Here is a 24,920-nt window from a genome sequence, read left to right on the forward strand (position 1 = left end):
TTTGTAACAAAGTAACACGAGCGTATTTTATGAAGGGCAACGCACGGTAAAGTAATATTAGGACCCACGCCATTCGAGTTCCTCTTGGTTCAGCGTCGTTGTCGTTTCTCGGACGTTTCCTCGTTGTAGTGAGAAACAAGACGGAACTGCCTCCAAAGGAAGGATGGCATTGATTGCAAGCCATAAAAAGCTATCACCTGAGCAGCACCGAAAACCTTTGGGGCAACATAGTATCAACTCACCATTAAATCCAAAACCAAATTGTTTGTCTGAATGCATGCCATAATATCCAATTGAGTTGACGCCTAAATCAAAATGAAGAATAAGCGCAAGGCATCTCTGCCCACACCAAACAAAATTGGGCACAAGAATAACCGAACGATAGAACTGAGTTTTGTTCGAAGTGCGGATGAATAAACTTCAGCAAACAAAAACTCAAAGCAAAACCAAAGACTCGGGCATAGTGCAGAGGAAAAAGCTAAGTATGGCTTACGCCAAAGTCACTAATAATAAATAAAAAAAAGAAACCCATATTAGCCTGAGTTAACGCGTCCTTTTTTTATTTTTTTTCCTGCCTCGTGTTCCTTCGCCGTTAAAAGGCTCATAATCCTAAAATACATACAAAATAAAATGAAAACGCATGTCAAAGGAAACGGGGAAACTAATAAATCTCGCCTGATCTCGTGTCCGGATTTATTGTGCAGCATAAAATGCTGATAAAACTTGTCATCCTTTCAGGATTTCCAAAATAAGGTAGCGCTGCAGCCTCCCTCACGTACGCGAAGAAATTACTAGTCGAATCCAAACTTGCCGTTCGCTTACTCGTAAAAATGCCTCGTTCCGGCCTAGGCCAGAGTTTTTTCAAACACTATCACCCCCGCGAGGCAATAAAAAAGAAGCTATTCCCTGCAAAGTACTGAAGGGAGAGGGCACCAGGCAATATCTCCCGAGGGATCCCCCAACTTCATCGGAAGAACGGAATTTTCAGTAAACCCGCGTTCTGAGCTTTATTCTTAGCCATTCCGCTTTAGTGACACCCTTCCGTGTTCCCCACCTATCCGAGCCGATCCCTTCCTCGACAATCCTGAGACCAAGGTGTCTGCGGAAACAACTACGGAGGTCAGAGGTGCTTTTCTCAAAGCTACTACCCAATTTACAAGCCCTCTAAAAATAAAAATAAATTTAATATAAGACATTCCAGACCCCTAACAAAAGTACTCCACTAGAGGGAAAGCTGAAACGTGAATGTTAACAAATCGAGAACGGAAAAATAGAAATCAAGGTGAGGGTTGCAATGAGGAGATTGTTGATAATATAGAGAAGGGAGATTCTACAATAGGCCATCAGACAGCAAATAGTAATTGAAGGAACGATTGCACAACGCATAAACAAAGAAACGATCTAGCGTGAACACGAAAAACGCTTAAGTCAGGAAAGACTCTCACAGCAAATAATGTAATGACAGCCAAAAGAACGACGGCAAATTGGAAGACCAACAAAGAATTGGAAGAAGGGAATTAGAAAAACAAACAGCCTAATTTAACTTGGAAGAAGATCAGTGAAGAAGCCGAAATAAGCGTAATCTGGGAATTAAATGTCGAGAGCTGTTCCATACCGATAATTACATACACGTTCAAGACCACATAACTGTTAGGCCCGATGTTACCGCTGGAACAGATTCATAAACTACTCTTTTCGGGCGTGGACCAGAAATCTACAAATTGATTTCAAGGTTTCAGAGATATTTTCAGCGCGACTCGTGCGCAAACTATCCCTCACGCTTGCTACTTCGCGAACTAACAGGAAAAAAATTAAATCTCCGGAAAAATTCAATTGAGAGCTCTCGGCGAAAGATAAAATTCATCGCTTGCGCCGCAACTGGAAGAAATACCTTCAGTGACATTAAAAATGCAGTTTGTTCTTTTTTATTCCATTCCGTCAACAAACTAGAGTGCGGAACGTAGATTGCGATGTAATCTAGTCGAAAGAAATGGGAAAAAAATTGTTCCTGGAGATACATAGGGAGGACAGCGCCGAAACCTAACCCAATCCGACGCCTGCGCTTCATGTATTATTTTTCCGATATAAGCATTTCTCCAGCGCGACAGTCCCGAGTCCCAAGAATTTCCGAGAAATAGGGACAAGTGAACACTGTGCGGCAGTTAGTTTTAAGAGATTTCGAGATGGCTTTCTGCGAGCGACAGCGGATGGGAGGCAGCTCGCGACTCGGAGAATGAAAGAAGCCTCCTGGCGAGAGGTAACTCCGACAGGAAGGCATGAACAAATTTTTGTAGTAATTCGAATGACGATGTATTCATTGCTAAATTTGCCCTAAACTCCTTTCCAGGACCGTCGCTGAACGATAATTCGACTTCTCGAGAAATAAGGAATCTATTAAAAAAGAGAGTAACGGAAAATACGCCTGAATATCCCCAAACGAACCAGGTCTATTGAAAAAAATAATTTTTTAACAACCTACCGACATGTTTTTCTACTACAACCTTCCCAAACGCATTACGAAGTCTAATTACAAAATTGGGGCATTATTCTTTCTTGGTAAAGGACAATATATCACCCCCCCTGTTCGCCTTTAAACCGATGTTATATGGGTTTAACCTCTCAAGTTCCAACTCTCAATTTCCATCATTTTTTCAATCCTCATACGATAAAACAATTGACGAACACTAGCGTAATAAGAAGTTAGAAGAGCCTCGTTTGTTCCCTGAAATCCCCGATCAATATGAAAAAGACCCACTTACCATGCGCAAATTTAATTCAAAGGATTCACTAACCTCTAATGTTAACGAACCAATATTTGATTCGTCGGAAATTCGAATATTATTTCAAAAATAAACAAAAATTCCCTCAAAATGTTCTAGAATTTTTGCGGAACAAAACTAGTCCATTCTCACACGCAACAATCGACTTTCAACCTGGTTTCAAATCAAGAAAACGGCAGCACGAAGATAACTTTTACGATATACGGTGAAGTTTTTGACATCCTTTTTGATGTCTTGCCATTCACATGAATATTCGAGTAAAAAGTTATCTAGATTCACATATGCGTGAAAGGTAGTCACGGTCTACCGATATTACGACTGAATAAATACAAAAATTCGCAGGGTAATCTCAGGACAATTTCCTGTTCGTTTAGGCGAGGCCTGCAAGGGTGGTCTCAGAGCGAAAAATGGGCGCTTATAGTTGCTAGCATGAGATATGTTGCCAAACCCACCGCCCATTGAGCAAGCGCATCCCAATTAGTATCCAAACGTGACTCTTAGAATTAACTACATTTTTATATACGTGTAATATGAGATCAATTACAGCATGACACACAAAACCACTTAAAAAGACATTCAAACGCGAACTTCGTATTACATACTACAGTTACTTAATGGACAGCGCTGCTTAAGGAAGATGCCATCGAATCGTGTCGAAAACACCGTTCCGCTTTAATATTAATCAAGATAATACCGATGCACAACAGCTCGATAATTTATTATACCAAATTAAATCGCCGCTTAGTTTGCTTTTCCACTTTCATGTGCCCACCAGAATAAAAGCAAAAATGATTTCGGAAGATGGGGAAATGCTCGATGGAATTTGAATGATTTATATTCTCCTCGGTATTTTCGTCCGAAATTCTAGAAATGCCGTTCTTTACCACAACCGAGAATTCCCTACCTAATCCACCGACATCGGCTACACCAACAAACCTCAATCCCCAAAGGAACTCTTTCTCAATATTTATTCAGTCCCGGACGGACTTTTAGACAAATGGATGTCTTTATTTGGTGGGTGAGAGTGAGACTGTGGAGCGCGGTGGTGTTCCTCAACCGTCTTCTCCCAAGGGTGACGTGAGTGAGCTTGTTAGAGGTGACATAATTTGGGAGATAAAATATTACGTTCAAGGAGGCAATAAAGATAACAACCAGAAGGAGATTTTGAAGTGTTTCTTGTCTGTTATCGACCCAAAATCAACAGATTTTTTTCACTAGCATGGCCAAAGTTATGGATTTTGGAGTAATAAAAATCGCGAGACTGTCAATTTAATTTGTCATCCATGCTATTAAAACTAATTTTTGACTGTTCCATATTCCGAGCTCCGGAAGCAATTGCCGGAGACCCTGCCACTTTCTGAAAGGGAAAGCACCACTCCACTAAGTGTGTCCTTATTCGAAACTAAACCTGCCGCCCTGTCCTAACCCGCCGTTCTATGCCCGGACCCAATTGGCCTATGTCAAAATACGCCAATGCGCTTATCTATGGTATTGATTTACATTTCACGGGCATTCGACGGTTCTCTGACCAACGTTCCCATAATCCAATTTGAATGCATGCGAAGCCGCGTAAATTAATTATTATTATTTAACTTTTAAAGGGGAATGAAATTAATGCAACATACCATAAAATTATGCAGACATGCATGCTCAGTTCAATTATAAAATGAAATACGTGAAATGATCTAGAGTGAAACAATTGTACCTACTGTATCTAAAAAGGATTTTCTTGAATAAAAAACTGATTAGTCTATCAGAATGTAATAATGATATTAGAATAGAAAGTATGATATTAGAATCAATTACTGACTATATCTCCAGCAAAGTCTCTTCTACCACCTATCCCTCACAATCATTTCTGTAGTACGCGGAACACATTTTAAACGCTATCGGAAAACATAATTTATGAGTCTCTCCCGTATTAACACCTAGAAAATACTTACATTTTACGAATCCATGCGAAATATTATTTCAGCAAAACTCGGTATAGAGAAGCAGTATAAAATATTAAATCCTTTTTAATTAATAATCGTAGGTACCAATAACTATGTTTCCACCATTGAAATAACTGGAATTAGCTACGAATTAAGTATTCCTTTGCTTGGATAAAGCATTTGGTAGAGCTCTTCATTCAAGCACATCTTTTTCAGTTTGGTTCTTAATAAGACATAAGAATATAATTTAATTATATTATACGTAAACTGCATAACCACATGTAGACGATTTAGAATAGTTATTCCTTTCGAATGCTTTCGAATATCTGCCTTTACTTTACTGCCAACGATAGCGCAAAATGAAATTCTCCATAATTTTGAAATAATTGGAAAATTTGAAAATTATAACATGACCATATGTTACCAAAACAGAGGAGTAACGAATTCAGAATTCTTTACTCCTTTAGAAACCAATCCCAAATACATGTATGCAAACAATATGCGGCGGGGCTTAATACAGGTAAAAGTAGTAAAATTAATAAGATGGTCAGTTAAAGATTTAAAAAATCAGACCTCATGAAATGCCAGTACTTGCACGTTTTATCCCACAAGTACGTAAACAAGCAACATTTAATTCGATGGAAAGATCAACAGAAGAGGAGGGGCGATGGAGAAGGGAGGGGCAGGTCAGCAATCGAGTCTCGCCTTGGCCCCCACCTTGGCACTCACCTGCAGGATCGTCTTGTCGGCGACCGCCGATACGCCCGTCGACCGCCGAGTCTCGCTGCCGGCCGGGGAGACGGAAGGCTCGGGCCTCGGGGTGGCAGGGTGGGTCGGGGGCGGTGAGGCGGGAGGGGAGGGCGCGGCGGGAGGAGCGGCGGCGGCCGCCGACGACGCCGCCGCCGCCGGGGGCCCCTCCTTCGGGGGGTCGGGGGCTCCTTCCTTCCTCGCGTCGGCGGCGGGCCGACCGTCGGGGGCGCCGCCCCCGCCGCCCTCGCCGACGACGCCGGACTCCGCCTCGCTACTGCGCTCCTCGGCCGACGACGGGCCTCCTCCCCCGCCGCCACCGGCTCCTCCTCCTCCGCCCGACGGGCCCCGCTGCTGCGGCGTCAACTCTGCAACGAAGCGAGAGGGGCGCGGTTGACAAGGGGATCCTCGCGCGAGCAAGGAACCGAACTGTGGATCTCCCCTTCCCCGGGGGTCGGGGGCGTGGAGATCCACGGGGCTGTGTGACACCTGAACATCGATTGCTGTTCCATATTGAACATCCATTCGCCGCGTGATGCGAATGAATATCGCGCGGAATCAAATTGGAGAGGATACATGAAACTACACCCATCTCTTGGACGCAGGCACAGAGTCAAATTTTAAGAAACAGAATTATTTAAAATATTGTTGATGCACGTAAACCTGTCACGTGATTTAGAAGAAATCCCTGTTTCTGATTGAAGTCTTTTAGCACAAATTTTTATCCCTTAACTTAAGCATCAGTAGTAAATGAACAACAACAGAAACCGATTCAGAAGTATTTTAATATAGGTTTATCATGGACCTACGTCCAGATAAGATGGATACCTACGGCTTCATAGCAATGCATCTTGGATTTCGTTGAAGGTTTTCTCCAGCATTCGACATTTTATAAGTGAGCCAAATCGATGAAAACAATAACGTAATACTAAATTTTTCCATTCAAGTAGAAGCATTTCCAGCCAGAAAAGAGGTAAAAAGTTTTAATTAACTTTTACCTAGGTAGGAATATAGCCAAAACTAAATAGTCAATTCCGTGCATTTTCGGCTCACAGCGTCAACTTATCTTCAGAAATATAAGGGTCATTAAAATGCTCATTCTGATAATTTTCTATTAAAATCATGACGTGTTTTCGATGCACAGTACGAAGACAGGTGCGGTTTTATAAAGTTGACAAGGAGAATTATTATTACAGGTAATCTGCCGATTAAGGTAGGTTTTGGATGGACACAATCACCAAATAAATATCTTGTCCCTCGTGAATTTGGGTTTATTCACGAATTTCTCAGCTAAAATTAGACCGAATGCAAACTTTATTTGTAGGTGCTCCATCAAAACGTAACTGGTAAACAGGGGAATAACATATTACGTCTCATTAAATATTTCTTCTGTAAAAATAGAGACTGCAATATTATTATCCCAACAAAAGACAAACTAACATCCAACTCTACAATAAGTTCCTCCTCATCTCCGTAAACTTCCTTCCTCCCTTCATTCCGTCCAACATCCGTACCCTATTCCTGTCCCTTCATTTACTAGAACAAGGAACGAAGAATGAGATGAGGGTGGAAATTAAAAATACTGATCATGAACATTTTTCAACTGACACCATTTCTCATTTAATTTATAAACAACCAAACAAACTTTTATAACATTACGATAACTTTACATCAGTAATTCCATCTGACGGAGGCTGCACTATACTGCTCAACTTGATAACGAACGACCGAATGGTATACCATTGAAAAATCTCCCCCAACTCAAGTGGACATAGAACCGGGGCAAAGTGCTTGGGAAGCTAATCCAGCAGCCACCGAGACCATTCAATCCCAACGAATGTACAATGAAGTATTAAATGGAATATCTGATTTCCTGTGGAGGCATATTACTCTCGAAATCCAATACACGGCAACCAATGCATTAAAATGAAATGATTAACTGGAAAATTTCACGCCTTACACTAAGTTGTCATCGAAATACGCACTAACTCTGTTTGACACCTCATCATTCAACGCTTTTACGTTTGACGGCATCGTAATGTGCTCGCATCGCGATAGTTTTTAAGCGAGATAACAAACTGAGATCTTAGATACCGCTGATAGGGTGAAACAGCGGGGAATTCGAATAGTTAAATTTCGACAGCTATACCGCATGATGACGGCTAGTGAGATTTCCGATAGGTATTTCATGAATTTTAATCACATGCTTACGCGCAAATATAGTAAACTTGTCTGAAATCGAAATGGGTCCACCGAAATTTGGCGAGTTGCAGTATCGCGATGTAGTGCCCGAGCAGAAATTCTTTCCAAGACGGAAGAGGCAACGCCACCACTATTTAATGGAACCCGCAAATCATGCTAAGGGGCAGAGCATAAATATCCCGTTTGAGCGTCACACAGAAAACGCCAGTTAAGCGAAACGGCAGCGTTGCCCGGGCAGGTAATTTTCCTCTTCAATCCACGGCCTGACCCAAAGGTCACGGATCCTAATCTCGAGCCTGTCATTGACGGTTCTGACGCTGCAATTTTACGACACAACAAGCTGAAGTGGGAGATGAAGCCACGGGACGTGGGATTTCGTTTGTTTTTTAATCCATTAACTTCGAAAAAAATGAAGAAAACACACATTTAGTACTCCGCCGTGATTTAATAGAAAGCGAACTTCGCTCTGTACATACAAATGGGCATGAAACTAAGAATTATTTCGCCACCATCGCCATTCTGCAATAATGATTTTACAGAGATCAACTATTCGTAGGGCGAAACCAAAACCCGACCGAAGAAGTTTGACCCTTCCAAAGTTCCAATAAGACCGGAAGTGCTTCGTAGCGTCCCCGAAGGAGCAGGAAAAGCCACTGGATCTGACAACAAAAACCACTAAATCGGCAACACCGTCCATGGAAGCAGACGCAATCTCATGCAGCTTCGGTTGCTAAGCACCCGGTAGAGATGAGCGAAGCCCAAGTGGGTCATTTTTTATCGTGCCCGAAGGTGCTTTGAAGAGACAGAGGGGGAAAAAATTCCAAAAAATCTTCCTCCTTTTTGGGGTATTTATACGCTAATCTAATTAATTCGCCAAGAAAAGGGTTTCCTTTGGCTGATTTTCGGGGTGATTATTTTTTTTTATTCGGTGGGGCTTCATTCTGCTCCTCTTGCGGTAACGGCTTTTTAATCGCCGAGCATGTACAGCGACGGAGGGTAAGGGTTATAACAAAAAAGGCAGGCAGCTAGCGAATCCGCCAGATTATGCAACACGGCAACAAATCTATAATGAAACAATGCCACGCCAATTAAGAGCATAGTGTGATGCGAGAGGGAGTACCTCAAAAGTGGAGAAGGAACACCTTTGGGTGAATCAAGTAGAAGGCGAATTGGAGTCGAATGCGGCCACGGCAATCAACCACTAAATTAAATCACACGGCTGATAAGTCTTTGTAAAAAATTTCCATAGTATCCCAGATAAATTTCCATGGAGACAGGAAACCACAGACGAGAACCATCAAAAGAAATATATTCAAATCAGTTAACTTATCTTTTTAAGAAAAGGAAATCAAGGTCCTAAAAAGAAAAGAATAAAGCACAAAAAATATAGACGCATGGCAAAAAAGGGGCGTGGCATCATTTCGCGATATACCGTCATTACCAACCAAAAATAATTAAACTAGAAGTTCCCGATCGTTCCCCGAGCACAGCTATGAAAATTTGTACTCCGAACGTACAGCGAATTGCACACCCAACGCACGGCCTCGCACGCCACTCTTCACACTTAAGCTACTTTGATGCAATGCGATTCCCCCGGCGCTGGGCTGCCCACCCCAAATTGAATCACGATCCCCCTTACCACTCGATTCCCCGCGCCCCAACCTCATTCCGAGCATACGATCGTCTGGAGGTTCGCAAGACTCCAAGATGAGAAGGATAATACATGGAATAACAATGGGGCCGTTAAAAATATTCGCTCCCCTGGCTGAAAGCAAGTTGAACGTTTATTTCCCACATCTCACCTCGTTGAAACCAGCTTAAGTCCCTTGTTTCACTTACTTTCAAGAGCTCGTAACCGACTAGACAATTAGGAATGATCTTGGTCTATAACTGACGACTGCGGAGGCAGATGAATTAGAAAGCTTGTGGATTGAATAAATGCGCATTGAATAAATCAGTAATAAAAAATTATTTAAGTTCATAAACTTAAAAACATTATGCATTATGGAAGTATTTGCATGAGCAATAAACAGGTCAATTGATATACATTAATGCTTGATTAAATTTTGATTTGCCGAAATAAAGGTTTATCTGTGTTCAATTTTCTGCACATCGGAATTAAAGCAAAAATTTTGTTTCACAGCCACTGCTTTTCTTTAAGGTCTCATCATGCAATGAGGGGTCACCGAAATAGAAAAATGGAGACAGAAGAGGCCGCACGTATAGGAGAAGGCTCGACGATCACCTCCTCTCTCCGAGCACGCCCCTCCTGCTCCCCCCCTTCCCCTCGAACACTCCCGTGGCCACCGACGTACGCTCACATCGCATTGACGTATGCGCACATAGGTAGTTACCATCCTGAAATAAATACGCCACGAGGCAATCGCTTCCGCAATCTCCGCTCCCGCCGCGTCCTTCGCGACGACCAACACGTAACCATGGCAACCCATTCGGCGCCGCCGAGCCTCGCTCGGGCGATTCCACTCCATCGCTCTCGAAGTTCCAAATAACGTCCTGAGTGACGGAGCGACCCGTCTCCCGCGCGACGCCGGCCGACGTGGCATGGAAGCCAACGCGGGGCGCGCTCTCCCTTTTTAACAACCCGGCCACGATAACATCAATACGGCGGACGGAGCGCATTACTCCCACGGTCCGTTGGACACCCCTCCCGAAACCCACGAAGCCCCACCTCCGCGCGACAAATCGAGTGTATATCTTTTAGTCCGCCCACCGCCTCTTTGCTTTTCCATTTTTTTTACCGAAACATTAAGAAGGATCCAACGTCTCCCCACACAAACCCTCCCTCATCCAGGGTGTCCAAATGCAAGCACACAAAATCCGAATGCCACGCAAAGGCTGGTGGATATAATATGGGATCCCCAGGAAAGACTAAAGAACCACTTCGCTAACACTCGACTTCCACTGAAAGGAATGACGAGTCTGGCGATGCGGAGACAAGAGGGAGACGAAATTCGTCCCTCCCTCTCTCTCTCTCTGACCGACGACGCGAAATGCTTACAGAGGTTGGGAACGAGTGGGAATGAATGGCGAGTGCGTTCGTTGCAAGGCAGTCTCCGCGTTCAATGGAAACTGATCCTCTCTCCCTCTCTCACACGCTGTCGAGGCCCAAGAACGAGTAGGAGAGCGGAAGGGTGCAGACGAGAATCGCTGACTCGGGTGTGTGCACGGCGGAAGGCTCGTTAAGTAGGAGGCGCTTGTGGCCCGCTGATACTCCGATAGCGGATATCAAGGGCTTATATCGCCTGCCAACAAAGGCCACGGGGGGTCGGTAACCTTCAACCCATCTCCGTATCTATGAGAGGACTCTCCGATTTTCTCTCAGAGTCTCTAATACTCTCCCTCGGTGATCTCTCAAGATCAATGGGGGTGGGAGAGGAGGCAAACGCTTTAAATGTGCAACAAATTAGGCACGCGTGCGTCGCGACCGATCATCGTTGGCCGCGAAGAGCGATTCGTAGAATGGAGGAGTGGAGGTGGCAGCACGAGGGCCGACGAAAAGTGAAACTGCATCACGGTTTCATCGCGTGATCAAAATGAGGGTGCGAGAGTGCCGACGTGTTCGGAAGGGTCGGTTGGCCCGGGCCGAAAGGATGTGCGCACTGCGTTTTGCTTCCTTCCACTGAGATGGCCTCAAAAAAAAGGAAAGAAAATTAAACGCCGATAAGGATAAAAATAGGCCGAAAAGATGAAATTTCCAGGAACGGGCGCGGGTTCGAGTCCCGGTAGACGCATGGACGTTTCCGATGCACCGAGCCAAATACCACCGTACAATCTAGATGAATAAATAAACTGCCAAAATGAAACGAAATTAATACCGTCTTTGGAACGCTTTTGAAAAAAAATCCAACGTGCACAAGGTTTCTAAGAGGAAATTCGGGACCGGTTTCGCACGCCTTATTGGTTAGTGTGCGCTAAGGGTAAATTGAAGCACACATTTTTAAAATTCTATTTGAGGGACACCACTCGAATACTACTATATCAAGTAGCAGCAAGGGCGGTAATGCAGATATACTATACAAGCAATGCACAAAATACAACTTTTGAGAAGTGTACATGGAAAAACGTATAAATGAATTGAATGGAGATGAAGTCAATTTTTAACGCATGGAGAGGAAAGGCAGAAATTAGTCAAGTGAAAATCGATCAAGGCTGGATAGATGGATGGAGGAAATGTCGAGAGGCAATGGAATTTTGGAAGTTAGTAAAAGAAGGGAGAAAGTTAGGTAAACGAGGGAGAGGACGCTCGTGTACATGTATATGGTGCCTATCAGCGAATAGTTCACTCACCATCCTCTTAACTTAAAGACGTCTTCGAAGAGAGCCAACGGGAAGATAAATAAATTGGCAATCGTAGCAATCACAAAGGTAACATTGAGAGAACCCCAGAATAAAATTTATAGAAAGGTTCAAAGCCAAAATGTTTATTTTGTCATACGAGGAGTGGTGATAACATCCAGAACGAGGTGTATGTGCGAATGGCAATTGAAAAACATGAGAGAAATATACGTACCCCAATGATAGATTATAAAATACCAGTTCTACGGCTTCGGAAGTCAACAAGGATAATCGCCTTATTATAATTGGAGGGAAGCGTTTTGTTCCCTACCATTTCTTTCCGCGGAACTTCATTAACCAACTTCATACTTTCCTAAAGTTATACATTTAAAGGCTGGTGTTCTAATATACTCTGTTACACGCACACGTGGAATGTCACACTCATACAGTATGGGCAAACCCTACAGGAATTCGACAATGTATAGTAAGGGTGCACTAGTGACAGGAAGGCACCAATGATGAAAGCGAGGTAAGGAATTACAAACATGGATTTTCTCTCGCACTTCACATGGTGAAAAGGGAGTTCCTAAATACAATTATATTGGCTCTACAAATTCAAGATTCGTGCTCCTCTAGATGCAGTTTTAATTTTGGCCAATGATAATTTAGTGATGCGCGATTCCTGATTAGACAACCATCATTCATTGGAAGAAGACTTTTTCATGCCCAAATAGAGATAAAATTTCTCCCTCGAATATTAGCATAAGAAACAAGGGAATTAGATTTTACATCGGTTCACCATTCCAGTAGAATAATAAAAAAGAGCAGTACGGTCCAAACATACGATTTCCTTTTTTCATTCAAAATTGTTCGAAAACCCTTAATTTATCCTAATCCGTTATTAAAACATTTTAGCGGCGAGAAAATGTGTGGTGAATCCAATTCAAGATATTGAGGGAATTGAAATCAAATAAGGCCGAGGGGGTAGTAAACATTCCCGCGGAGATACTTAAAGTGTTTCCGAAAGCGTGGAAGGAAAAGCTTTAACGGGCCAATTTACAGTATTTATGAATGATAAATTTGGCCGGATAATTTCGTCAGAACAGTTTTACTTCACATTTCAAAACACGGAAAGGCAGCCATCAGTGAGAACTATAGAACAATAAGTTTGATTGCGCAAACAGCTAAAGTGATACTTAGGATCATCAGTAAAAGTATGGAGAGGAAGGCAAATGCTTACTCAGGGGACGATCAATAGGATTCAAGAAATGGAGAGGCACGCGTGATGCAACAGCAATAATGAGGTGTAAAACAGAGGTGAAGAGAGAATACATTAGGATGTGGCGTTTGTTTCGTATATTTCGAGAAAGCACTTGATAAAGTGAATTGAGTAGAATTAATGAATTTATTGCAGAACATAGGAGTAGCTTGGAGCTATAGGAGTTTTATCCGCAACCTGTACGTCTCAGACTTCTCAGGTGTCAGTGGCGGATGGAGAGTCGGGATAGGAAGTGTTGCGAAGAGAAGTAAGACTGGGATGTACATCATCACCTGGGCGTCCTGACGTACATGAGAAAGAATGATAACGGAGGCTTGAGGAGAGCAGCAGATAGAACGTTTGAGGGCAATCCATTGAATCAGTTACGTTTGCGGCTGCTCAAGTTTAGTTAACCAGTCAGCCAATGGGGTACAAGCATTGCTGAGGGCATTAGAAAATCAGTTACATGCTCGTAGGCATGAGATTGGCATTTACTGAAAAAACAAGGGTTTTGAGGTTTTCGAGAAATAGGAAGGCTAAACGTAAAAATAGAAGGTAAAAAATCAAAGTAATTGGAGCAGTTTACCCATCTTGGCAGTGTTTTCGACCAAGATGGTCAAACTAGACAGAATATCATAAAACGAATTGCGTTAGGCAACAGAGGTTTTCACGATAAGGAGGGAATTGATAACAGGGGCTTCGACCAAGCATGTTTGAGAAAAAACTGGGTAAAACTTTCATATGTATCGTGGTTTTGTACGGCTCGGAAGCATTGTCGAAGTAGAAACACGATAGTTGAAGATTGGAAGGTTTTGAAATGTTAGTAGAGAGATGAATGGAAAATGTGAAACAGGCAGACAGAGAAAAAATCGAGAAAGAGCTAGTCATGGTGAAAGAGGAGGAGAATGTTTGTTGAGAGAAATCTATGGAAGCAGGAGAGACGCATGCATATCATTTTGATGGGGATGTTGAAAATAACGATAGATGGCAGAACGTTGGGTAAAAGAGGAAGGGGTAGATAGAGACAGGCATGTTGGACAGAATGACGGGGAAAAGGAAGTAATCCAATCGAAAAAGAGTTTACGAGTACTGCGGTTAGGGATGTAAGGTTGTGTTTTGCTTTACGAGAGTTGTATCGTTGCTGTGTTCATTCAAAGTCTACCTTAAACGGTAAAATAACAATTGTAATTTCATGAAATAATATCCAAGCCGGTTTTTATTTTGGAAAACGCGCGATTAAGTATTATGCATTACCAATGCACGAAGTGTGAAGACAACCGTGGGTCCGCTCCGTGCATTGGTGGATGGTCCACTCTCATGGTTCGGCCCCTATGAATCATGATAGTAAAAAGAATATTAATAGCCATAATACAGAGGCAGGTAGGTATAAGGGAAACCTGAAGAACCCGAAATATTTACAGATGGATAGTTTTCTCAACTTTTTCCTCCGTCGAAATCTGGAAAAGATTTTTTATAGCGTATACTACATCGCATGTTTTTTTTACGATCAAATTTCCAGAGGCAGGTTATTATTCATTTAAGGAGTAATCTATTTGGTTCTAAGTCTGATACATACTCGCCCGATATCCTAATTTCAATCGACAGAAAACTTCAGCGTTAACCAGAAAACAAACCCGCTCTTCAATCAATCGCCGATAGTAAACAAGCGAACTAGATCCACACTTAACTTCAGTAATACTATATTACGTTGACTTCTGGCCCGGCTTGCGAGTTGCTAGTGCGGTGTTGTTCTTTTCCCGCAGCACATTTCCGCACTCACAGCGAGCTCTTTCTCAGCGACCCTTCATTCTTTTTTTCCTCCCCGCATCTTTCAGCTCGAGTCATTACGGGGCGATGGAAAGTTTGCAGGCAGTTCAGAGGTCGAGTGAGATCGCAAAAAAAAGCACGTTAAGCGAAGGAGATTCCCCGAGGGAAGTTTGGGGCTTATTTACATTGATAGTTGGAAAATAAGAGACACAAGACACCACCTTACTTTTCCCGTCCTGGGAGAGAGAGGCCGTGTAATTTGAATAAACACCGAAAACTTCGGAAAACGTGAGACTCGAAAGACGTGCATGAGTAATTAATTCATGGCCAAGGAGTTAAAAGGAGGCATATGAAATGAGAAGAGTGAGAACTGTAACCATGAATTTGTAAAAGTGCTTTCTAAATAATTCCCGTTTCATTACAATGGATAGAATTCCTAAAAGCATATATAATGAAAGTAAAATTTGAAAGACCTAAATTCACGGAGGGTTTTTGGCTAAATGCTGATATTTTAAGAGGTCATCTGTTACAAAGTTTTTAACCATCAAGATCGTCGCTAGAGTTTAGGGTTTCGAACGCTCCGTTTGTACGCACGTTTTCTTAACAGAAAATTCCATTTCTCGGCTACCGCCGGAGTTAAAATTTTAGAATTTCATACGGAGGAGGGAGTAGTCCGAGCGTAAATTCGGTGCAGTAACGTTTTTATTTGGATGATAATAACACTAGAATCTATCAAGTCCTGTTGCGCCCAGTTTCTCGCTACCTTCCAGAAATGTGTAATGTGTGAATATATTCGATGTTTCAGGTTTAACTTTGTGGAAATCCATTATCACTCGAGTAAAAATACCACTTTATCATCAAAAAAATACCAATGTAACATCTTAAAGATTGTCGAAAAGGGGAGAAAATGGGCATATTGGAAGAGCTGGAGATAAGAAGACAAGTGGAAAAAGGGCATATCATTAATGACAATTGTTCTTCATAGATATTCCCCACTGATGACAACCCCTCTCTCATTAAGAAAATGCCTCGTGACCCCCAACCGTGAGCCTTCCTCACTACTACCATTATCCTCGGAACTTACCCCCCCACTCGCCGCCGCCCACCGTCTTTGCCTCCTACATCCACCCCCACCAACGTCAACCAATTCCAGCTACCTCTTTCCTCTCTTCACCCCCACCATATATATATATATATGTATTATACATATATATATATATATATATACACACACATACATACACACACACAACCGACCTGTATGTGTAACTCTGTACGTGAGGATGATGCCTATGTGTCTAAACTATTTGTACCGAATAAAATTGAGTGGAAAGATACATTGGTCTTTTTACTTCATTGGACGAGTGAAGTTAGGCCTCGACTTCTCACACACAACACAAAAACGTTCAAGCATTTAAAATACTGAAATCGAGTGAGTTCGTAATTTGCGGGTTTAAACTGCCGATACTTATTCAATTTCAACGTATTTTGAATGACATTATCTCTCATTTCCATTTTTTAACAGATTTATGAGTCTTGAAACAACTCAGTATTCTCCACATTAACATCCAGAGTCATACATGTACATTACCACGCACATTTCGAACCAGCCATGTTTAAAGAATACATTGTATCAACTTTAAGGAAACAAAATCCTTATTCACCGATCTTAAAAATAGGAGGATTGGGTAATCCGCGTTTAAGTAGAAAAAGAACTACACCAGGGCGACCGTTAAAGAGTTCTTCATTATGGTGGAATAGCCATTAATATAATGTGGCAGTCACCCTTTAAAGCGCGAATTGGCACGAATTTTAAAAGCCCCTGCTGTCTGAACCAACCGCGACGCGTGTACGACGACCGGGTGGCCTACATTTCCGGCGAACACAATCCGTGGAACCATTGCAGGTTCCCCATTCGGTGCTCCCTTTCGAAGAAATTGATTTTAAACGTGAGGCACTCCTTCCTCGGCATCTCTCGCAGCACTTGAAGATACCAATCTCTCCATCCTCAGTACACTACGGATCAATTACACCGAGGAAAGTAAAGGGTTTCTCCTGTCTGATGCACGTAAGTCCCTTCGTAAAGCGCACTTCCTATTAATGAATGCCTCCCTCGACATTTGTAAATGCTACCTGGATAGTTTTTTGAGCGAGCGGGTGTGGAGAGATACTGTGGAAACTGAATTTACACAACTGCTCCATCACATATATTTAGTCTTTCCGTGAGTATATATATATATATATATATATATATATATATATATATATATATATATATATATATATATATATATATATATATATATATATATACACACTAGCCCAGAAGTAATGACAGATAGAGTCTACAATTACACTCAACGTTTGATGTTTTGAACAAAAAACACACGCCTTCAAGAAAATATATACATGCTAACGAGTACTTTCTAGCAGATCAGAAAAAGACTTAAAGAATATGAGTTATGAATTATAATAAAAATATTCAAATGAGGTATATTCGGCAATTCCAAAAGAGAGAGGGATATGCAACATAAAATAAGGCAATAAATTATCCAAGATTCTGAGAGTCATGCGCTCATTAACCTAGGTTTCCAATGGATTTGGATTTAATTTTCAAAAAGATATCTTAACTGAAAAGAAGGAATTAACACCAAATGAAATGAGATATCAGTGCAAAGAGCCGAATTTGGTTGGTCCATTTCTAGTTACTCCATCACGTTTATACAAAAAATGTCAAACGAAATAGTATGGAGCTCACGAAATAATATGAAATTAATATTAAGAATCTTAAAGTATAAATAATAATTGGTACCGTACCAAGAAAGCTAACAGTCTACAATCAAAACGAATAATTATATCTAACTCTTCCAATAATTTGTTTATTCCATAATGATGCGCTGTTAAATTATGGATCCACTGCATAACGACATCATGAAATACCTCACTGGGTAAAAGCATACCACTGCAAAACTATATTATGCATCAAAATTTTCACCTAGGAGGCGGAAGCGTATTGGCATCATCCGTAAGCCATGATTTCGAATCTCGCTTGGATGAGTTTTCTCCACCTAATAATAAGGCCTATGTCGTCGGTGGTGTGATTAGTACCGAAACTAAAATGGAATTACCAGCGTAGAAATGGAAAAATAAAATATTTTATGAAAATAAATAGAAAAAAACACGTAAGAATCGCTAATCGCTTGGCATCATTTTTTCTGAATCTCAATGGCTGGAAGCGATCCAATTTAAAACCTGCACTGGCGAATAAACCACATACTTGCTTATTTTCCCTTCATACGAGAGATCACATTAATGAAAATTCCATAAATCTGGAATTAATTTAACATTTGAGCTACAGGTAACCATCACAACTTAATATTCCATCGGTTTGGCCACACCAGGTTACATAGAACTGTTGGGATCCACAGCATATTTTCGACGGCTTAGCAGACAACGGAAATCGCACCCAACACACGGTTGGAATTACTCTAAAAGCACACCTTGAAGTGGAATATTCCAGTTAAAAGAATTGAATGTACGGAGTTCAAGGATGGAGGCAATGGAATAAATTTTGTTTTGTGGACCGAGTCGTACGCTTTTATGTCCTGAGGGCTACCGGCGGAAAGATAAGATAGCCGCGCACCCTCAAGTGAGCATTTTTTTCGTATTTGGTGGTAGAATATTCTTGCGAACGATCCACCGCGAGCCCACAATGCCCTCGGCAAACGCACTAAACTGCGTGAAGGGTGGGATCCGCCCGGCCGGAGAAGAAACTGGCTCTGATCAATATACACTGGAATGGAGTTTCGGGGGTGATGCGACTCGCTTACATTTGAAAATTTAGAATCCGTGAACTTCAACAAGGTTGAAATTACAAGGTCCTCGCCGTGGACGCCATTTCCATGACACCTTTATGACCGCTAGTATACCCAGGTGGCGTATTGCGAGTCATTTAAACTCCTTCTGGGAATGTTTTGAACTATTGTGTTAACGAAAGAGGCATACGCCATTAAAACGTTAAGCCTTCTTAATTTTAAAGATAAACTCATCTAAACTTCTATTTTAGGACTCTTAATCGTTAGATCGAGCCCAGCACAGCTCCACCATGTCAAAATGAATAATTTTACACAAATGCGTGAAATAATCAAGACGAAAATACACATTTAAATATTATTCATCAATTTTAGAGACCCGATTAAAAAGTGCCGATATGTATGATTTCATTTCTCCATTCGTAATAGGATATTAATGGACAACCGTGCACGTATTTCTCGTATATAATTCCGCAAACTACGAAACTCAACTACTATCCGTGGAAAAGGCCAAAAATGTGTTTGTACTCTTCATTATGACTTCCTTATATTTCTTCATGTCGCGTATTCAGATAAAGTTGACAACAAAAATAAAGAAAAAAAGTACTTAACACTAAGCAACCTCATACCCAAGAAGATATAAAGTCTTTTCTGAAGCTCAGACATTCTCGCTACCCTGAAATAAATTTCCACAAGGTTGGTTGGAGCTCGTCGAGCCGTATGAAGGAAACGCCCTCATTAAAATATTCTAAGCGTGTCCGTCGGGGTGAGAGTATTCCATAACGAGTGTCACTGCCCTGCCCTATCGAGCAACGCAGGGAAAAAATTTAAGGCCTGGTAAGTTAGCGTTTTGAGCCTTAAAATCAATTACAGTGAAAACTATACGACCCGCGAAAGTGAAACTCACCAACTTCAAGGGTCTCGAGCACTCGGATGAAACATTTATAATCTCCCGTTGAGGTGTTCTCTACGTACGTTAAAATCCGACACACGGTTTCCGAAAGCACGCTGCGACAACATCACCTCGTTAACGGATAAGCGCTTTCATCCGACACGATCCCTGATACCATCGTCATAAATTCCGCCGTTAATAAAGTTTTCGAGGTGATACAGTGGGAGATTAAAAGGCGTGGCTTGCGGCTTCCGCCGGGCACACACAACAACGATAATGGATAAGACTAGGACGATAGTCTAAGCGTCTCCGCAGACAAAGGCGTTTCCACGAGATTTAATTGCGATACAGGAATGACGGGCGACACCATACAACGCTCTCCAAGAAAAGTGCAAAGCGACAAAACAAACTTCGTCTCAGAAGCGCCAACGCAGGAAACGCGTCACCCACGTTCATTCGGAGGATGGCACTCTTTTTCTTTAGCCCTCATACACTTTACATAACTCAAAAGCATAAGATTAAGTTTTTTTTATTTTGGATCACAAGATGGGCGAGGGATGGAAAAGCAATTACAGAGAAAATCTCTTTTTAAAATGGAAATTTTCCACAGCGTGATGCATTTTTTTCAGTTACGAAGTATAATTCATAAGAACAAGATAAGAAATGTTTATTAGCACAAAATAAAGATTTCGTTCTACTAAAATAACGCCATGAAGAGTTTTGAAGAAGGAAATTTCAGTGATTGAGGAGCCTATGCTAAAAGAAAATTGACTGGATAGCTCCGGCAAACCAATTGTCTCACATTTAAATGATGGTAATGTCATTGCTCTTCGGCGTGTTTCATAAAAAATACTTGAAAGAAGCAAAACTTCATCTGACGTGAATTTTTCACTATTATAAACCGCTACATTCCAACGATAGTCATTATTCCCACTCAATTAACTCCGAGAATATACAGCTACGCTCGTTTTTCTTAATAGCTCGTTCAAAATTCTGTGAAACACTAGCATCGGCAAGTGTCCAATTTGTAGTCAAAAGGAAACACAGTTACATTATTACCCTAAACCTACAGACGAAAACAATTTTGCTGATAATATTTCTCTAGTTTGGTGAAATAAATCTTCAAGAAGGGTTTACTATGTTATAAAACAGCAAGTTACTATCTCTTGAAACAATCCCGTCCTTTGCATGCCTTATCTAAGAAGAGTAACGCCCGGGCATACACGTGAAGACAGCGTGAAATAAAGACGCCCACCAAGCGTTCCAGGAGAAAATCGAACACACAAACAGCTACCGACGACCCGTCTCAATGAAGCACGGATCCAGGAAACATGGTTTTTCAAAGTCTCAATACATGGGACTGTGTGGCGCTGGAACCACGCCAAGTAACGCCACAAGTACGTAAAATCCTTCAATGGCACCCAATGTGAAAAAGCAAACTCCGGAAAATTATTCTTCCTCTCTTCCTCCCAGAATCCTGGACCATTCATATTTCACGTCTCGTTTATACATGCATACTAAAAAAACTAGTTGGATCGCAATGCCTCGAGTATCGGCTGAAGCGGCAATTTGACTGAATAACAGAACCCAAATTTGCTTTCAGAGTAATGGGCTGCAGCGGACATTCCTCACCGTGAACAAAAAAAGAAAAACCGGCGAGGGAGAATTCCGATTTTGAAGATTCCGGGTTGAAAAGTAAACGGGAAGCACGTTATCCACAGAAGAGTGCACATCCAAATCATCAAACAGCCTTGTGCATGTTGACTTGATTCGAAGTGGGAGCAAGCACCCTTGTAAAACGCATTGCCCGAATAAAGTCTTTATGCTGTTCGGCTATCAATTAACTAAGTACCGCTCCTTTGACCGGCCATGTTTGTCCACTAGGCACCACGTTCGCCAGGCGCGCAAAAGTCACGGTATCGAGACTCCTTTCAATCATCACGTTATTTATTCATGTTAAAAGACATTTTTTGCGCGAGGGCGCATGTGTCTGAATCCTGTGCTGCCTTGAGAAATGCGGCGGTTAAGTTCGTGTATTGCACGAAGTGAAATTGAATGACTCAGAATTCATGCAAATGAATAAGTAAACGCCTGTTCTTTGAAATACTTTTGCGGATCTCTATGCAAGTGAAAGCCCATCTCATGAGCCTATTTACTTTGGAGTTGAGTGTATCTGCATAACTTAATAGTAACCCCAAATGAATTTGCATAGGGTGGTTCAATTAGCACAATCAAGGATTAATTTGACTCGTCACAGTCCTCATTCGCACTGTTATGCGTACAGTGGCTTAAACATTCCAGTTTTCTGACCTTTTTGTAAGATGGCACGAAAGTTGCTCATGCCTCAGCTACTTCAAACTGGTGTTTCATATCATTAATTAGTGAAGTATGGATAGCTTCCGAAACGGCACATACCAAGTAACTTACGGAGAAAATCTAATCCAGTCAAAAGAAGGGGATGAGTTTATGTCTTCTAAAGGAACTTTCCAACAGTCTAACTTCTCTCATTCAGTCATAATGTTCTAATTCAGACAAGAAACTTTTCCTTTCGCCCGCGTAAAATTTACCAGCGCATCCACACTCCTGATTACAGACGAAAGCAAATTTTCCGATGAATTGCACAAATTTGCACACTCATGCCAGATTGCAACCAAATAGATGACCCTACAATGTCGCACATGAACTGATTACTTAAGACTCAGTAATAATTGCCAGCAATTACTGTAGTTCAGTACGCCGCTCTTAGTTGGTAACTCGTACCAAGACAAGCCGAAAAACTTTTACCTATTCTATTCACATCCATGTGCATATATACGTTGATGTGTGCGTATGCCGTAAGTGTATGTGCACAAATATATGTGTGTATGTGTGTATATATATATATATATATATATTCCTTCTTATATATACTTAAATATATATACTTTTGTATATACAGGGTTCGTCCGGAAAATAAGTGTACTGAGCTCAGGAAAAAAAATGTATTACACTTTTACATATCTTAAGCTAATATTCCTCAAAATAGGACCCTTGTGAGTCGATACACTTGTTCCAGCGGCGTTCCCATTCCTCGAACGCTCCCGCGAAGGCATCATCGGGAACCTCTCAAAGACACGTCGTCACGGCCTCTTTGACGGCGTCCAAAGTCCCGTATCGCGTTCCTTTCAAACTCCTCTTTATCTTCGGGAACAGAAAGAAGTCCGGTGGTGTCAAGTCCGGGCTGTAGGGCGGGTGCGGCAGCGTTGCCACGCCGTGCTTGGCCAAGAAGTCCGACACGACAAGCGCGGTGTGAGACGGCGCATTGTCGTGATGCAGCCGCCAGATGTTTTTGATCGCTGGCCGGACGCGGGCGACTCGTTTTCGAAGCCTGTCGAGCACTTGGACGTAAAATACAGCATTTACAGTTTGTCGTTCAGGTACAGATTCGTAGTGGACGACTCCCCTTCTGTCAAAAAAGACAATGAGCATCGCCTTGATCCGAGATTTGCTCATGCGAGCTTTCTTTTGACGGGGTGATGATGGGGTGTGCCACTCCGCACTTTGTCTCTTCGACTCCGGGTCGTACTCAAAGATCCACGTCTCGTCACCCGAAACAACGTTCTCTAAAAAATGTGGATCATTTTTGCAGTGATCCGCAAGTTGTGTCGCGATTTCCAAACGATTGAGTCTTTGATCATCACTGAGCACTTTCGGCACCAACTTTGCACAAATTTTTCGCATCTGTAATTGCTCCCTAATAATGTCGTGCACTGTTGTTTTTGGCACATTACACTGCTCTGCTATCATCCGAACACTAAGACGACGATCAGAGTTCAGTACATCGCGAACTTTTCGCACATTTTCGTCGGTGAGTGTCGTTGATGGGCGTCCAGGCCGTGGTTCGTCGTCGACCTCTTCTCTGCCCTCCACGAACATCTTGTGCCACCGAAAGATCATGTTTCTGGACATGGCTGACTCCCCGTAAGCCTGGTTAATCATACCGACAGTTTCGGTAGACGATTTCCCAAGCTTTACCGCAAATTTGATGGAATAACGCTGCTCCAAAAACTTCGGCATCGCGTTCCGTGACGTGGGTCGAGCGTGGAGGTTCGCGTTAACAGAGCTCCTCACTACACCACAGGTCAGAGCCGACTGCCTTTTTCAGCGTCGCTTGCCAACATACCCCCCTCCAATCGCAGCCCGTCAGAGCGGTGCTGGGCGCGCCTGGAGCGGCGGGAAAAAATCAGTACACTTATTTTCCGGACGAACCCTGTATATACTAAAATATATTATACTTATATATATATAATATATATATATATAACCATATACATACATATATATAACCATATATATATATATATATATATATATATATATATATATATATATATATATATTTCAAACTGTACACATACTCACATGGATATAGATATAAGAAAAATGTACAGAAACACTTATAAACAAACATAATATAAAACACACACACCTATATGCACACATTTATACACAGACACACACACACACATACGCACTCAAGCACAGCGCTTTGTGTATACTCTAAACTTATGAGGTACGTGTACTCCACCAACCTTCATCAGGGAATATGGTATTGGCATAGATCTCGAAACGTGAGAAACTCAACTGCTCTTACCAAGAGATACGGGGTAATTTCGTTGCGGATATGTGGAGACCCTCCCCCCCGAACTCTTTGTGCGCACCCCGAGGCCCGGGGGGCGTACACGCCCCGCAAAAACCGGGAAAAACAGCAGCACTCCACGAGAAAAATTACGGCCCCTCCTTTTTATAACCTCCACAAAAAGAAGCGGATGTACACGTTCACTCGGAATACTCGAGTTGACACGCCGAGATGCTTTGATTGAATCCCTGTTAAGTGGTCGAGGCTTTCGGAGAGGAGGGAGAGAGGGAGAGAAAAAATCCCTCTGAATCCACCCCAGAATGCCACAGAGAATAAAAGAAACGTGCACTCGAGGGGGTGGCGGGGGTTTGAGGGAAAGGGAGGCATTCGAAAATCCACGACCGCCCGCCCGACGACTGTTTTTCAACATTTCCTTGTCGCACGCGAAATGGATGAATTTTTTTCCTGGGGTTGGAGGCGGGGGAGCGGGCGGTAGGGGTGAACGAGGGGCGAGAAAAACGCGCCCACACCGCGGTGGGGACAGGCCCGCCGCCGCCCGCCCAATGAGTGGGTCGGTCAGACAAGGGGACGTGGGAGATGGGCGTGGAGGGGGG

General features: G+C 42.3%; 1 protein-coding gene across 1 annotated transcript in view; it reads right to left on the reverse strand.

Annotated features, from left to right (window-relative positions):
* The window catches only part of Dys (Dystrophin), a 479,719-nt gene that overhangs the window by 229,563 nt on the left and 225,236 nt on the right, over positions 1 to 24,920 (reverse strand). The window contains exon 47 of the mRNA XM_071591999.1: positions 5,444 to 5,829. Within this exon, the coding sequence (XP_071448100.1) occupies positions 5,444 to 5,829 (386 nt within the window). The remainder of the gene's footprint in view (positions 1 to 5,443; positions 5,830 to 24,920) is intronic.

Source organism: Hetaerina americana, unplaced genomic scaffold (genome assembly GCF_022747635.1).
Source record: "Hetaerina americana unplaced genomic scaffold, ioHetAmer1.1.p SCAF_1, whole genome shotgun sequence".
Taxonomy (NCBI): domain Eukaryota; kingdom Metazoa; phylum Arthropoda; class Insecta; order Odonata; family Calopterygidae; genus Hetaerina; species Hetaerina americana.